The sequence below is a fragment of the Argiope bruennichi genome, chromosome 9 (genome assembly GCF_947563725.1).
Source record: "Argiope bruennichi chromosome 9, qqArgBrue1.1, whole genome shotgun sequence".
Lineage (NCBI taxonomy): Eukaryota > Metazoa > Arthropoda > Arachnida > Araneae > Araneidae > Argiope > Argiope bruennichi.
In genome coordinates, this window is record NC_079159.1 from 96,132,328 (window position 1) to 96,150,115 (window position 17,788).

The 17,788-nt window shown below is 27.3% G+C and overlaps 1 protein-coding gene across 2 annotated transcripts in view; it reads left to right on the top strand.

Annotated features, from left to right (window-relative positions):
* Positions 1-5,221: 5,221 nt before the first annotated feature.
* LOC129983820 (histone acetyltransferase KAT5-like) overlaps positions 5,222-17,788 on the top strand; it is a 35,869-nt gene continuing 23,302 nt past the window's right edge. The window contains exons 1-3 of one of the 2 annotated variants that reach the window (XM_056093467.1): positions 5,222-5,280; positions 11,067-11,124; positions 16,041-16,082. In XM_056093467.1, coding sequence (XP_055949442.1) covers positions 5,236-5,280; positions 11,067-11,124; positions 16,041-16,082 — 145 coding nt within the window. In that variant the 5' untranslated portion in view covers positions 5,222-5,235. The remainder of the gene's footprint in view (positions 5,281-11,066; positions 11,125-16,040; positions 16,083-17,788) is intronic. The other variant, XM_056093468.1, reaches the window with a different exon arrangement.

Sequence of the window (17,788 nt, forward strand, 5' to 3'; positions counted from 1 at the left end):
CACCATATTTACCTGTAGGACGTAAATTTTTTGTATCCAAAGCAATACAGTACGATGGCTGTCACTGCTAGAAATGTTGAGTTTCCTTTCATTACTAAATATAACTTTCTTTCAAAAGTTATTGGTTTTCAATTGATGAGTTTTTGCAAACTTTAAGTGCTTTATCCGAATTTGCAAGCTGATGAACGGTTTCTCTCTAACAATGCGACTTTTATATCCAGCTTGTCTAATGGCATTTCGCACAGTTTTAACTCTTACACTTTTGCCTATGATTTGAGAAGTTTTTGCAGAATATTGGAAGAACCATACAGTCGCTGCAATCGAAAGGAAAGTGTTAAAAATTTGGGTTTAGATGGAAATTACATTTTCTAACAGAACAACGATACCAAATAGAATGCTCGTAACGTCAAAATGGAGTGTCTTTTTCATTGTAAATAGCAGTTACACACATTACCACAGTACCCTGACATCAATGCCATAAAATATTCGTGGGTCATACTCGAAAAAGTGGTTCGAAAACACAAAATTAAAAACAAAACCCATTTAAAACAAGTGTTGCAAGAAGAATGGGATAAAATATCTTCAGATACCGTCAAAAATTGGTCGAATCGGTACCATGACGTTCAGAGGCCATCATAGGAGCCAAAAGATATGCAACTTGACAGTGGCACTTTGTTTCTATGCGAGATATTGCAAAAATTTCATTGGTGTATTCTCAATTTTTTGAGGCAAAAATCTGAGTATGTTTATTTAAAATGCTGCTAAAATTTTTCTATTTAGGAATTTTCCGTTGATTTTTTTTTTTACTCTAAATTAAACCATTTGTTATGGGTAAAAATAAAAACATGTTTTTACTTCTCGGTAATGTGTTATTTATATTGAAAGCCGGATTTATCAAGTAAAAGTAAGGTGTACTCTCAATTTTTTGAGCCACTGTATATATATATAAGTTAAAAAAAGGTTTTTTTTTTCTTTTCTTTTTTTTTTCTGATTGCAAGTAGCCAGCTTAAAATAACTGTTACAGAAAAAATGCATTTTTTTAAAACCACGCACAATTTTTAAATATTTTAATTGTCGAACAGAAAAATAATTATTAGTCCATAAACTTGAGAAGTCAAAAAAGCATAGCTTGCATCAAAATAAGTTTTAATGGAACGAATTTGACTTATTTACTACAGCAAAGCATTTATTATATGCATGAGAAATTTTTTAATATTTTAATGCAAACGATATCTATATTGTAAAATTAAAGAATAGATGGATCATTAAGTGGCGAATTCCTCTTCTAATTCTAGGCCATTCAAGCTTAAATATAATTGATTAACTACTTTAAAATTAATTAAATAGTATTATTAAATTAAATACATGAATTTTTAAATATTTGTTGATTAAAATTACTATATAGCCTAGTTAAATTAATTAAATTTAATATTGCAATTTCTAATATACTTACTTTTATTTGAAAGAAATAATCGCTATAATGTAAATAATATAATTAATAGAAATGCAAAATGTTATGGACTCAAGACTTTATCTTGACTTCAATGAATAACTTCTTTCATGTTTTAGTGAAGAGGTTTGAAAATATAGTAGAATATTCCTAAAAACGTCACATAATTTGGAAAGACTGGAAGCATTTTGAATTGATTGTGAAAATATATAACACAAAATCAATAGAGTTTCCAGAACATTCTTATTAGCATTTTATCTGCAAAATTTAGAGAAGTATATTATTTTTGCTTTCTAACACGAAAATCAATGCTTTCTTCCCATAAATATTTTAAACTCTCATTATAAAATGACGACAATTGAGTTAAGAGTTAAGAACGGAAACTATAATAATTGATTTTTAAATCGTTTGGTCTGAAAAATGAACTACACAATATTAGCTTACGAGCTTAAAAATTTATTACTCAGAAATAGAACAGAAGAAAAAAAATTCTCCAAATTATTGCATATTTTAACTTAAATTAGTGTGAAGTAATGCCGATTTTTTTAGAAAAGCAAGAAATCACACGAGGCATAAACTTTCCCATAATTCTTTAAAAATCGTTTGCTAGACTAATTCTCTTTATTGGCTTTTACAAAATAAGTATTCAAAGAATTATTTAAAATATGTAAAACATAATTGGGTAATTTTCCCAGATTTCTACTTGTTATCAGATTTTTAACATTGCGTTTCAAAAACTCTAGTAATACCGTGAAAGTAAAATTGCCATTCTGAATTTAAAATTTACTGATTAGAATTTTTTACATATGCTCATAAAAATTGTAATACCCATTGAGAAGAACTAAAGATGCTGCTGCAACAATGCCTATTCAAAGAATATATTTTCTTAACTTTGAGTACAGTGGTTACAATGTCTTAAAGCTTTTTATATAATAATGATTGTCTACAGAGTATGGCAACTCTTTTTTAGCATCTAGTTAACTTCTATTTAGACGTCTACTTTTCTTTGTATTCTAATTATGAATGCTTAAAGCCGGAAATGTTTATGAAGGCCCGTATGGATAGTACTGAGTTCTTAACTTTTTTCTATTCAAGAATTTTTTTACTTTGTGTTTCGAAATGCATTTTTTTTTCTGTTTGTGGATTACCATTTGTTTCAGTTTGATTTTAATGATTAGTTTTAATTTGAGTGTTCTTGAACATTATCTAATTATGGCATCGCAAACTTCATATTTTATTTACATTATTTATCATGGAATATAACAAAGGTTAATAAACAGAGGTCGGTGATTCATAACATTCTCATTTTAGTTGTAAGTTATTGGTAATATCTTTCAACGTTTTTTTTTCTTTCTCTTTTGTATTTGGCATTACATTTCCATTTAAACGAGGATTTCAGTATTTTCCAGGTCGAAATTTTTCTTCCTTGTGACGATTAATTTTTTGATGCAATAATTATACAATATTTTTGATATCTCAACCACATTTTGTATAAATTCATTTATTTTATTGTTCATTTAATCAACTTATTCTGCCTCTTGGTGTGTATGTTTCGCAAAATTCATTATTCTTTATATTTGCAGCTAAACAATATTACAAATAATAATTTTTTTCTTTTTTATTTCCCAAGCATCCTGACAATGTGCATGAGATTTTCTACTTCAATCATTGTTAATTAATTTGTGGCAAACCAATGTGTATGAAAGGTTTTACTAAAATTATCTTAGTTAATCTGTGGTAAATATATCTAATGTATTGTTAGCAGGCCTATCTTCTAGTAATTATATGAATTGCAATGCCAAATGAAGAAAATTCATTTGAAAACTAAAAAAGTTAAATAAATAAATAAATAATAAAAATGACATTTAATTTTAAACATCATAGTACGATAATATTTTAAGCTTTCTACGTCTGACTTGATCGTCTCAGCCGGTGTATTCTGTACAATGGAATTCTAATGTCATGCTGTTTACAGGGGAAAAAAAAATGTCCGTCCTTCAATTGTTAGTTAGACAATTCAATATAGAATGAGTTTTTCTTTCATTTTCAAAAAGCGACTTTTGCATTACATAATTTATAGAAAATATACCGTTTTTTTTTTTTTTTTTTTTTTTTTTTTTTTTTTATTCGATCAACAGAAACAATTGGCCGAAATGCCACACCTGATTTGTCACCAGGTCGATAATTCTACCACATATACTGCACCAACAGGCTAAATTAGATGAAATTTGAACCAGATGCCTACCATTCTGTTGACATAACATTCTCATTGATTGATTTCTTAATCGATGGAACCAAAACAATTGGAAAAAATACGAAATATCCGTATTAGAACAAGATATAGAATAATATCCCCTAGATGTTGTACAGTATTTTTAATGCCAGATGATACTGTGAAGACATCAAAATAAATATGTTGGACATTTTGTGATAATAGGGATGAATCACTTTCGCCATCTTGGCTATTTTGTCACATATTGTGAAAATTGCAGGCTGAATGGACTTTTAACGGACTTAATCAGGTCATCGTATTAGGAAAAAATTCTCTTACTCTCACTGTTAATTGTTTTATAATATTAAAATAGGATTTAAAAATCAGATTCCTCGATATCTGTTAGATATCGAGGAATCTCTCGATCGATACAGTAACTTTCCGAAATTTGATGGGTTTTTGCCGACGAAATTCTTTTTTTCCGAACGATTAATATCCCCATTTGGCAGTGTTTCCATTGTAGGGATGATGAATATTTTAAGAACGGTTATTACATAACGAATATCAAAAAATCACAAATACTAGAGATCAATACTTTTCAAAAAGGGCTGTGATTCAAATCCTTGACATGATCTTACAGGTGATATTTCGATTAAAAGTCTTGGATCACGATAGAAAGTAACAATCAATATGATCTGTCCAATGGAAGCTATCAAACAAGAATTCAATCAGGCAATCTGTGAATGGGTTGAAAAGTGGATGGACCGGTTATTCTTAGAATTATAGTATCATTGAATCGCATATCACTAAAAGTGGAGCTATCACAGAAAAGTGTTCATAATTGTGAAGTCACCGCTCCGCTATGATAACCGCTAAGCTTGACTTTCCGATATTTGCATTTGACAATGCGTTATCCAATGAAGATCATTTCTAATTGCCTGTGACATGACTCTCTAATGGCATACATTCCTTTCACACTGCAGGCGCCATCTATTGGCAGAATATAGAACTAAAGTGAACATTTTAAAGAAATTACTTTTTTTTTTATTGAACTTTTTAGAAAATGGTTTCCTCCAATAAATAAATTAAATTAATAGTTTTGAAAAAAATTAAAATTAAGAAGTAAGCTGAAGTAGATAAATTAATTCAATCACACGTTACTTAAAATAGTAAATTAAGTATTAACTACAATTAATAAATTTCATATTTAATAAAAATTAATAATTTTTAATTATGAATATGATTGAAATAAGAGATATTTCGAACGAATATTTAAAAATAACAATAGCAAAATTATTTTTTTTTCAAAAAATCGTGGATTATGCATCTCTGTTCCATTGGGTTAACCACCTCTCTAAACATAGAACTTTCCTTTCGTTCTTTTCCTTTCTTTATAGAAAGATGTCTGTTTCAAACCTGATATCACTACTGTAAATCGTTTACATTTTGTTAAAAAAATAGAATTTTTACTTCCTTGCAATTTGGGTAGCATAGATATTTGGAAATTTATATCTACAGAAATCTTTCAAAAACAACTCAACTCGTGTCGTAGTGTTGATATTGTTGGAGAACAATGGCGGACGAGGTTATAACAACAAATAATTTAGATGAAAGCGCGGTAAGTTTTAATTTGATTTTTTATCCAAGCAGTGTTGATATTTGGCATTTAACTTACAAACTTCTTTAATCTTTTTGTATTACTTTGATTATGCATCGGTTTTGTAATATTGTTGACATGTGTATGAGTTGCGACATGCATGGTGATCTAGTTTCGCTCGTGTTCTTATAACTGTTAAGTTTTGCATTTATAAAGCCCATATCAGTAATACCATCGATTTTTGTTTCTTGTTAATTAATTATAAAGTTGATTCCCTTATTTTTGAATTTGATTAGTTTAGCTTGTAACTATAATTTGACCGTAGTTGTTTACATTTTTGATCATGCCATTGACCTTAAGATTGGCATGAAAGTCTGAAACTGCATACTTACTATCTATACTGCATGCATACTACTGTTTGGATCATTATCTTAAGAAGATTATCAATGTAGTTATGAGGAGACAATAAAATATAGAATAATTGTAGTGTAAATTATTATGTATGTTTATAAATTTAATCTTATTAAAATTATACCTAAAGTTAGAATTTTTACTGTGTTAACTAAAGCAAACGATAATAATAAAAAAAAAGTTGAGTCTTTTGTTATATTTGTAATAATATTGGATTATTAAATAAGCGGAAGGAAAATATATTTTAAAATTTTCCTGACATAATTATTTGCTGGTTTGATGATAAAAACAAATGCAACACAATCCACTCACATTTAGTTAGTTATATAAAAGGTATTCAAAATTTCAATTACAAAATAATCTTTAAATTGTATTTGAATATGAAGTTAGTAAATAAATCAATTGTTAGAAAAATTCTAATTTAGTGTAATCCTTACCTCACAAAGGATGTGAGCAATACCAAGTCATCAATTCAAGTGGCTGATCCCATGAACAATAATATAAAATATGTACCTGATTTTTTAAATTTATAATTATCAATTTTGTTAATCAGGATTGTTTTAACTAAGAAATCTTCATTTTGAAACTGAATAAACCACCACTACTACTAAATTGCCTTTGAATTCTGAAGCAAATAATTTCTGCTAACTGGTTATGCCAATTTGTGGTTTTGACAATGAAATTATAATCTGCAATACTTTGGCAACTGTAGAAGGCATTGGGTAGAATTTCTCTTTTTTCAAAAATGTAATCTAGGGGCTCTCAATTTTTTTTTTTTTTGGATTTTCCACATCCTTTTTGAATTAAAATTTTTTGTCTAAAGTACTCTTGTAACTCCAGCAAACGAAAATGTAAAATACTTATTAAGTTTTGTGTAGGTTAGATAAAAATTATAAGAAACTTGTAGTATTTTCTGCTATAAGCTTCCTATGATTTTCATAAGTTCAACTGATATTTATAATTATTATAATTATCTAAATGTTTTATGAGAGATATCATTATATTGCTTGTAGTTTTAAAAAAATTATTTTGAGGAAAACTTGCTTACTAATAAATTATTCAATTAGTCATAAAATAAATAAATTCAGATGTATATAGTATTTATGAATTTACTATAAATCTGGGAACACGGCAATGCCCCCTCCAAGTCGAGCAAAACCAAGCGGCGCGGCCGTACCATCCTTTTCTTGAAATAGTTCAGGCCATTTTCGACCCCCTATAACTTCGTTGTGGATAAAGCTAGAAGTCTGAATTTTCAGTAACCAAGCAGGCATTGTATAAACACGATATATTTCAAATTTCATTAAATTTGAACCAGTAGTTTAAGAATTATAACTAGTCAAAGTTTGTGAATTTTGTCACTGACTGACTGACCGCCCGATCATCAAAACTCTAAGGCACTTCTAGCAGACATAGAAGCTTCAAATTTAGAATACTATTAGTGTTTAGTGTATAAATCAAGGAAAAACTAAAATACGCGTGTAATAATGGACGGATCGATAAATTTCTCGAAGTTTCGATTATTATCCATTTTGTCACCAAGCTCTGGGATCATTGGCTCGGCATCTGACAGCATCCAATACAGATTACTGTAAAACGGTCTTTCTTGTGATGACACTATTCGCATTAGGAAGCAACATTACAGGTTTGTAACAATATCTAATTTGAAATAATTCAGTGTGAAGATGTGGAAGCTGCAAACGTAATGGGTGAATTTCAGAGAATCAGTCTGGTAGAAGAATATAAATATAACTTGTAATATAAATATATATGCAAGTTATAATATATATGGTAGAAGAATATAAATATAAAGTCTGGACGGCTTATATCGAATAAATGTCGATTTTGGAAGTATTAAAGCACAGGAATCCTCAATTTGTGAATACAACAGACTAAGAATTATTTACCATCCAGACTTGTCAAAAATTGTCACTTCAAAGCTTACAAGAAAAACTCATAGAGACAGGGAGTGAGCTTTGAGAAAAACTGTAGCTGAAGCTCAAGAAGTACCGGAAAAGAAAAAGAGGAAGACTACATACAAAAATAAGAAAAGGACTAACTACAAAAAGAAATGAGATGCCATCAAAAACATAACTTGTAAAAAAAACCAAGTCTTACAACTCAGTTCTTCTGTCGTAAAAAGTTGTGAGATCCATGTAAAACCAAGTCGGTCAATTTATTCAGTCCCTACTTAAGGGTCCTTCTGCCTTAAGTTATTATGTAATTAGCTAACCTAACAACATCTTATAGTGACCATATCAATATTAAAAATCTTTTGTAGTTTAAATAAATAGATTGACTTGGCAATCACACTAAACAATCTAATTTAATATATGTAATGTAATCTAATTTAATGTAAAGATACATTGTGTTTTCATGCGATGGCCAAGTCAATCTATTTATTTAAACCATAAAAGATTTTTAATATTGATGTGGTCACTATAAGATGTTGTTAGGTTAGCTAATTACGTAATAATTTAAGGCAGAAGGACCCTTAAGTAGGGACTGAATAAATTGACCGACTTGGTATTACATGGATCTCATAACTTTTTACGACAGAAGAACTGAGTTGCGAGACTTGGTTTTTTTACAAGTTAAGTTTTTGATGGCATATACTTATTATTAATAAATAAATTTTCCCAGGTTTTCATCATTTGTGAAGCTTTTTATATTGTTTACAAAGCTTTAAAAAATGAAATGACTGACTTGGTGATTGCATTATATTTGAAAATGAGATGTCAATGTTGAAGAATTCCCAGTTCCCTGAAACTCTACAAACAAGGGGAGGGCGCAGGTTGGAAAATTGAGTTTGGGTTAGTATTTTGTATGATGGTAGTATACCTTTTAGGATATTCATTCAGTAAAATTTTAAAGTACAATAATCGGTCAATTCCGAGAAGATGATCCTCAAACTTTGAGCATTGCTTATATACTTGTAATTTGCAATCGTTTCTGGAAGTCCTTGAAAGAGCACATACTCTGTGTCCGCAACACCAGGATTTGATCCTAGACTTGTTTTTTTCTTTTGATTTTCTTCAAAAAATATTTCATAATTTACAAATAATTTTAATTAACATGTTTCTAATTTTTAATGCATATAAAGTGTCCATTCTCTTAATTTTTAAATTATAATTTCATTTCTAAAAGAAAAATAATTTTAAATTTAGATGCCTTTTTTTAAATAGAAAAAAATATTTAAACTAATTCAGTATAATATATTACTAATTTTAATTTAATGTATCATTAATTTTCTATTTAATATGTTACTAATTTATGCAAAATCATGTTCATTCATACGTTACTTAAATTGTAATTATAATTAAATTTTCAAATGTTAAAATATAAATAAAGCTTTAAAGATGATAAATAATTTAAATAATTATTATAATCTTAAAATAGGAAAAGATTTAAATTTTGAAATTGAAAATATATTTATAATGGAAATTAAAGAGCGCAGCTAATATTTCATTTAATATGGCAGCAAGCATCCCTAATATTAAAATGGAAAAGAAACAGAAAGCAGTAGATATATTTAATGTTGCCATTGTGAACATTTATTGATTATTTTGTTTCCAATAATTCTACGATAAATACCATTTTGTTTCTTTTTTGTTATTGAAAAAAATTTCTAGAAACACTGAGTAAAAAAGTTTTTTTTTATTTATGTAATTGTAATTAATATTTATCTCCTTTGAAGTTTTATTTATAATTATATTTCTGTTTAGAATTTAAATTTAATTAAAATATTAAGTGAATGAACATTTATTTTTGATTAAAAAAAGAGTAACATATTAACTGAAATTATCTGTAAGCTGTTAACTTAATTTAAGTATTTTTTATTATTGAAAAAAAACTGCATTTATATTTATAATTATTTTCCTTTTAAGAATTAAATTATAATTCGAGTATTAAGAGGAAAGCATTAATTTATATGTACAAAAGTAAATAACATATTAATTAGAATTACTAATAGTTTAAATAATTTTGAACATCTTTTAAAAATGCATATAAATTTATAATTAGTTTTCATTTAAAATTTAAATTATATTCAAGAAATTGGAGAATAAATGTTTATTTTTGCATTAAAAATTGAAAAACATATTAAATTAAAATTAATGATATTAAAAATTGTAATATGTTATGTTGAAATATCTAAGTTATTAATTCAGTTTAAATATTTTTCTGTTTTAAAAAATACATTTAAATTTAAAATTATTTTTCTTTTAAAAATAAAATTATAATCCAAGAAGTAAAAAAAAAAATAATAAATATTTCATTTGCATTAAAAATTAAAAGCATATTAATTAAAATCATTTGTAAATTATGATGTGAGTTAATTAAGAATCATGCATCTTATGAGATTACCATTTCTGAATATATTATCTATGTGACGCATACTGTAGTGAGAAGAAGAAGAATTATATAAGTTCAATTTTCATCTCTTTTTTATTAAATGCTTGATAAATGTAAATTTAAACATTATGTATAAGAGCTGTATTGTACTAGAGTTCATTTGTTCCTGTCTTTTTTCAAAGTGACTATGTAACATCAAGGTGTCCAAATTTGATTTTTTGAATTGAGAATTTAATTTCTTTTCTCACTATTGTATATGTGTGATGGGCCTGGTGATTTATATTATTACCATTCTGATATATTATAAATAAAATAATCAATTAATATGTAATGAATAGAACATTGAGTTGAATAAAGGAAAATAGAACATCTGTATTGCCGTGCAATTTGTTTTTGATATTTATTTGTAAACATTTGAAATATTTTATTTTATAATGTTTTTCTGTAGTCCATTTCACTGTAAATGAATAAATTGAGATTATTGCTGAAGGATTTTTAATTTGTTTTGAGAAATAGAAAAAACTTTTTAATTTTTGTGTGACTTTTATTTTATATACAAATATTTTTATATACAAATATTTTTATAAACTATATGAATTTATATTATTCCTAAGGATATTTTTTTTTTCTGTATTTGTATGTCAATATAATTCTTAGAGTTTAGGATAGGATTTGCCAGGCCACCATTGCATTAGAAGCAAAATCAGCTTTAGTCATCTGTAAGTGTAGCAGATCAGTAATTGAAATCAAATTAATTATTTTTATTAATTGCTTTGCTTTATGCATTAGGACTAATCAAGAATCTTGATACTTTTGCCACAAATACAACAAAAAAATGTTTTAATTTAAAAAAATTAGGATGTTTCAAAATTTTTAATGAAGAGGCATTAGATTAATGTGTAGTGACATGCTTATTTTCATTTCCATTCTCATTTTGTCAATTGAGTTTTAAGAAACAACAAATGATTTAAAATAATAATTGATTTATGAAATTTCCTCTTTATATAATTAAGCAGATGATTTGAAAAAGGTTTTTCTTTTAGCTTCCTTTGTCTGAAGGATGTCGAATGCCTGTTCGAATGCGAAATTTAGATGAAACACGTAAGATTTTTGTTTAATTGTAAAATTTTTTATGTGCATTTGTATATCTCAAAGAACATATTTAAGCTTTGGTTTTAAAAATTGTTAATTTTACATTTTAAAATTAGTCTTAGTTATTAGCAATATACAAATAGTTTGTGTGAAATATTTGATAAGGAAGATATAGTACCTCAGACTAAAATTAATAAAAAGCTAATATTTTTATTAATTTATAGAGATAATACCTAAATTATATTTATGTATATGTTTTGAAATTTGACTTTAATTATTTTTATATGCTATTGAATTTTCAAAATTTTTATTTAATTCTAAATTTTGCATAAGATTTTAATTTTTTCAGCTTTCTACTTTAGATATGTATACATTTTTCAGTATTTAAAAATATTATATGTAGTTCTTATAAATATACAGATAAATGCTGGAAAATTTCTTTAATTGAGAATTAGTATCTGTTCTTAGAACCATTCAATATCAATCATCATTTTATTCTATCGTCTGCCGTGATAAAATTTTTCATTTCAAGTAAAAATCATAAAAAATGGGAAGGCATAATTAATTTCCCTTAGAATTGGATATACTAGATTTGTTCATAAATATATTATTCAGAACCTCCACTGATATACTAGTTGAACTAATAACATGAACATGTCTTAATAGAATGTCTAAATTTTAATGCATGCATAAAAAATTGACCTAGTAAAAATGTCTTTTGGAAAAATCCTTTATTGAATCTCCTTTTTGTATTTTACTGATAGTGGTACTGATAAATTTATTTTGAGATTTCAGCTAAAGTTTTTACTTATTTTGATGTAGTTGCCAAATATAGTTCTTGTGAATGGACTATAAAACATAGTTAAGAATAGAACTTGAATATGTTTACAACAGGCAAAAAAAATCTTTTTAGAATTAATGATAATGAACCAGTCTTTATACTCATAAATTTTGTATATACACCGACAACATGAGTGTTTTGCAACAATTACAAAATTTTGATTACCCTTGTCATCCGATTGTTGCACAAATCATGGAACAACTATCAATGCTGGTCAACAGAGATTTCGACGTAATTTTCTGTTGGGTACCGAGTCATGTTGGAATCCATGGCAATGGGCTTGCAGATCAAGCTGCAAAATTAGCTTCAGAACCTTTCAATTTCTGTATTCCCTTTTGTGATGTATCGAGTTATATAAAACGGTATATCTATGAAAAGTGGCAAGAAGTTTGGGACAGGCTATCTGATAACAAACTACATGGTATTCAACCAAAAATAAATATGTGGTCAGTTTTACTAAACCGATGCGCAAATATAAAATTAATTCGTCTACGAATCGGACACACAAGATATACGCATAGACATTTGCTGTTTGGTGAACGAGCTCCTCATTGTACAAATTGTGGAGTGATCAATTCCATTGCACATATTCTTACTCAATGTCCTAATTTTACTTCAGATCGTTTAACTTACTTTCATTCGCCTATTTTAAATTTACAGGACCTGGTGGGTGAGAAACCTCACTCAAAACTTTCTGATTTTTTTAAAAGCCATTGGTTTCTTTCATAGCATTTAAAATTTGAGATTTATTTTTATTCTTATGCCAAAACTTTGGCAGACTTTCAAAACTTTTGACGTTTTACAATGTATCCTTGTTTTATTTACACCTTTATAATGGAACTGTTTAAATATCCTTGTGGATGGTGCAGCTTGTCCTAAATTGGACCTTGTGCCAATAAACCTCACCATACCTACCTACCTATCAGCCTTTATATTTTTTACTACCTCATATACGAAGTTTAGAGAAACTAATGCAGTCGACAAAAGTTTGAATCCAAGATTTCAACGCATTTCCATACTTTAGACTTACCTGAGTCTGAGAAATGCATTTTTGAAAAATGTCTTTCAGCCTGTGTGATAAAGATAACTCAAAAATGCTTTGATGAATGCTTAAAAGTGGATGAAGTATGGTACATGGTCATTACACCAAATTTGTAGATTTCTATTAAATTTTGAATAAAATCAGTTGCAAAGAACGTGCCTTAAACCAAAATTCGATTTTCAGATGCTTTTAATTGCATACCAAGGATTAATCATTGGAAACTTTACTGAGTATTACAAGATAGAATCAGTAAAAATTTTACGTTAATACCAAAGGTTAATATTTTGTAACTATTTTATGCTAATGCTGTACAAAGTGCTCTCTGGAATTATATCTTTGCTAGAGAGTATGAAAGAAAGTTTTTTTTGGGGAGGGAGGGAATCACTCTTGCTGTTTTTGAAATTAAATTCATTCATTAAAAACTGGAAAAAGAAATGATTTGATAAGAATGTAACTGTTACAAAAAATAAAAATCTATTTGTGATTTTAAGGTAAGCAAGATCTGCATTTATCATTGCTGTTCCTGCGTTATTTCTATTTAACAAGTCATTGATAGAGATGTTTGTCACTAATTTATTTTAATTAATAATATATGAAAAAATTTTCTTTAATAAGATATCAGATAATAAGTCTTCTCTGTTAGGGAAGCACATTTTAACTAACTTAACTATTTTTTTTGTATGTAGAGAGGAAGCATTCTATTTGTCAGTGAAATCAGCCTTAAAAATTTGATGAATTTTAGATCTTGAATCAAAGATGCATATTTTTGAAGTTTTTTTAACACAGTTACTTAAAAATGTAATAAACTATGTGGATGAAAATTTGTATGCAGTTTTCACAACAGTTACTGTTAAATTTCACGCAAATCTGTGTTGGCATCTGTTCATCGAGTCGAGAGAACGAAACAGAATGAACATGCAGGCTTTATTGGTAATGATTAAATATCTAGCTCTTGGTCAGGAATTGTATAACAGTGTATAGACAGTCTGAGCTTCTGCAGTATCGTGCAGTAAATTCTCCAATTTAACAAGAATGCTATTAGGAGAAAAGTCCACGAATACTTAAGACAGATAAAATCATTAAGAGAACAAGGGCACAAAATATATTACTTGGATGAAACTTAGGTAAATGAAGGACATACTGTTATTAAAGTTGGAAAGATACATCAGTAAAGTCTTCAAAATAGGCATTTTTATATGGCCTTTCTTCAGGATTAACATCTCCATCTAGGGAAGGATGACACAGTTGAATCCAATCAAAGTAAAGATTTTTATGAAGATGTGTATTCTGAAAGTGGTTTTTCTGATATATAACTGGACTCAAAGATGACTGTGAAATTGTACATTCTAGAAAAGCTCCTTACCATTCTAGAAAAGCAGAGAAAATACTGACTACGTCATGTAGAAAACTACAAATTGTCAATTTGCTTTTAACAAAATAATTATCATTTTTTGGAATCAAATGTTAAAAATGGAACTGTTGCAGTTAATAAAACAAAATTAAAGTACAAACTATAAGTGCACTGTGAATGAATTGTAAACCCGTGTTTTGCTTTCATTCTCTCGACTCAACAAATGGACTATAGCACCTTTATATATATATATATACACACATATGATCTTAATCATTTATATACAATTGCAATTCCCCAAAAGTATAATGACCTAGTTAAAAATGAATTTAAATGTGGTCTTATTTTCAACACTGTATTTTTGTGTCAAATTTTAGATTCATTTGATCAAAAGAAAATGCCCAACATTTCAGTTTCTTTACTATTTTTAAATGCATGATATTTACCATATTGTTAATATATGGGAAAGATTACATAGAACAGCATCTTCAAATAAAAGGTCTTATATCCTAAGCCTGAAATACACAGATGAAATTTCTCTCTTTGATTTCATTGGCTGGAAAGTTAAACTTTTATGAATTTTGCATCTAACTTTAATTGCGGTTTTAGAATAATATTACTAAAATATGTGAAACAGTTAGTCCATTATTTAGTTTATTTCAAAAGTTTGATATACTTTATGCAGATCATTGATGTGCAAAACCTCTGCTAAATAATTGAATCATTTAATAGTATTATTTTGATTTGAGGAAGGGTCTTAATATTTATCCAATTTTTGGTTTTGAGAAAGAGGAATTTGTATCTTGAAACCTTTTAATGGATATATATTTTTCCTTATTGTATATTTTTATGATTTTTTAATACCATTATTTTTTACACATCTTGTCCATAACTTCGGTTTTATATGATGAAAAAAAGTCATGGTGCTTTCTTTATCCTTTTGGATTGAAGTCATCGTCATTATTTTAGATGCTATTGATTTTTTTTTTCTTCCCCTTGAAACATTTTCAGAATTAATTCTTTGCAAATAAGTACATTTTTTTATCATAAGAAATTCTTGATTTATCTATAGTTATGATTATGGTAAGGCTACATGCAGTAGTTGATATTTCTCAGATTTGTTTTATTGTGACCTGGCGTACACATTACTTTTGAACTAAAAGATGTTCCGATTTCAGTATTTTTATTTTAAGAGATTGTTTTTTTTTTTTTTATCTTTTTGGTTTAAAATATTTTAGACAACTTTCGGTATTGTAAGTTGTTACAATTAGCATTGTTATGATCAATAACTAAGTGGAGTCATCATGTATTCTTTTGGAGTTAAAAAAAAATCAGTATGATTCAGGATTTTTGAAATTCAGATATAATTTTGGTGCAAATGTCTTTCTGTCTTACTTTTGTTTAATTGCATTTTTTCCTAAGGGGGAGTGTTTCATTTCTGCACAAGAATTCTTTAATTATCAAAATTATATTTCATCACAAGGTGTTTCCTTCCTTCTTACTTGTAAAAGAATCCATTAGTTTCTGTTGGACAACTATAGGGACTTTGAAATTTTAATTGAGCACTTTCTGTCATTGTATTAGTTTATTAAATCTAGAATTGAACTCTTCGTAATTTCTGCAAGTTGTGTTTCAAATTTTTTTTGCAAAAAATTTAATGTTTTTTTTCTCTTCTTTTTGAACTGTAACAGCAGCAGAAGGCGCTCCTCGAGAAATTCAACTTGCCGAATATGGTAATTTTCTCTTTTAGTGTGTCCATTTAAAATTTATTTGACATTAATGAATATATGCCTTGGCAGATTAATACTTCCTTTCCTTTCAAAATTATGCAATTAACTTTCTTTCTATACTAATATAGATTCTGCTTATTACGTTAGTAATTTTGAATTTAAACTTCCTGTTGTAACCTCCTCATTTCCTAATTATACAATTTTTTTTTAATAAAAAAATATGTATACATTTTAGTTGCAACAAAGTGTGTTCACAGTTGAATTTTATTTACATTTTTTTATATCTTTTAAAATATATGAGTATGTGTTTCCATTAACTTCACGTTGTTGCTGGATACTCATTTTGATTATTTCCTCTGACAGAAAAAAAGTTAAGAATGTTCAGATAATTTTATTCCTACAAGTTTTGTAATAACTTGTCTTTTAATTGTTACTTTTTCTATGTTGTTGTTCATCTGGGTTAGTTTTATGAGAAATGTTTCATTTGTGTGCATAAAATTTCTGTCACAACACTCATTTGATATATATATGCAGTAGTTGATTTTTCTGGTGTTGAACTTTTGAAAATCCCTGCATTTATTATTGAAAAAAATATTTGTTTTGTTTAGTAGAGAATGTAAATATCTGTAGCTGTTTACATCTACTGTATTTGATATTTAACATTCAGTAGTTTTGAAATTTTTCTTAAAATTTTTTCTTCCGGTATTCTCCCAAATACTTTTAGTGCTTTGTTTAGTGTGCAGATTTTTTTTTTTATTCTTTACCATCTTATGTGATGCTTGGTGTGTTTAAAATACTTGTAGACTAAATTGATATATATTTTATTTGAAAAAACTCACATTTTTATTTTCTTTGAATAATGTGTATGGTTTATACTGTATACATTCATAGGCATGGCTACAATGAAAAAATCTGTTTGAACAAAAATGTTGTGAAAAGTAAATCATTATTGCAATTATATTTTACTGCAATTATATGCCATCAGTGTTGCATACAGTGTTACTTTTTTATAATAAGCTTATCAGCTAGTACGATAATGAAAATTTTGATTGAATAATATTTTATTACAAGATAAATACCAATGGCAAAACCATACCAATATATACATATATTTAAACATTTGATAATATATGTACAAATTGCATATTTTTATTGTTTTTATGTGAAATGTAATTTATCCCTTGTTGGAAGGTAAAATAAATCATTAAGAACTGAAGCTAGACATATTATGAATGCTTTATCTTTGTGATATTTTCTTCCCACTTGTTTTAAGAAACAAACAATTATTTGAGAAATGTCCATCCAATCTCTTCCTACCCTCAAACCTTCAGAATATCTTTCTACATCAAATATTACAAAATTGTTATATATTATAACATATCTGGGTTCTTTTAATGTCTAAGTAGAAAATTTCTTTGTGTATCTATATTATCAAATAACTCTGTTTGACTCTACAGTGCAGCTTGAGCAGTTTCAGCAACTAGATTGCTTTTTTTTATTTTTTATTAAAGGAAAAAAAGGAAAGCTGGTCTTTGTTGTTTTTTAAAGTTTAATTCCATATAGATGATCAGCTACCCTAGTATAATGGTATTGTAAATATCTTCAAGGCAATTAGACAAGTGTTATATGCACATAACACTTCAAACAATTAGATGAAACCCAAAGACTGTATTATTGCAAAAACAATTCGTATCAATTGTATCCATGTT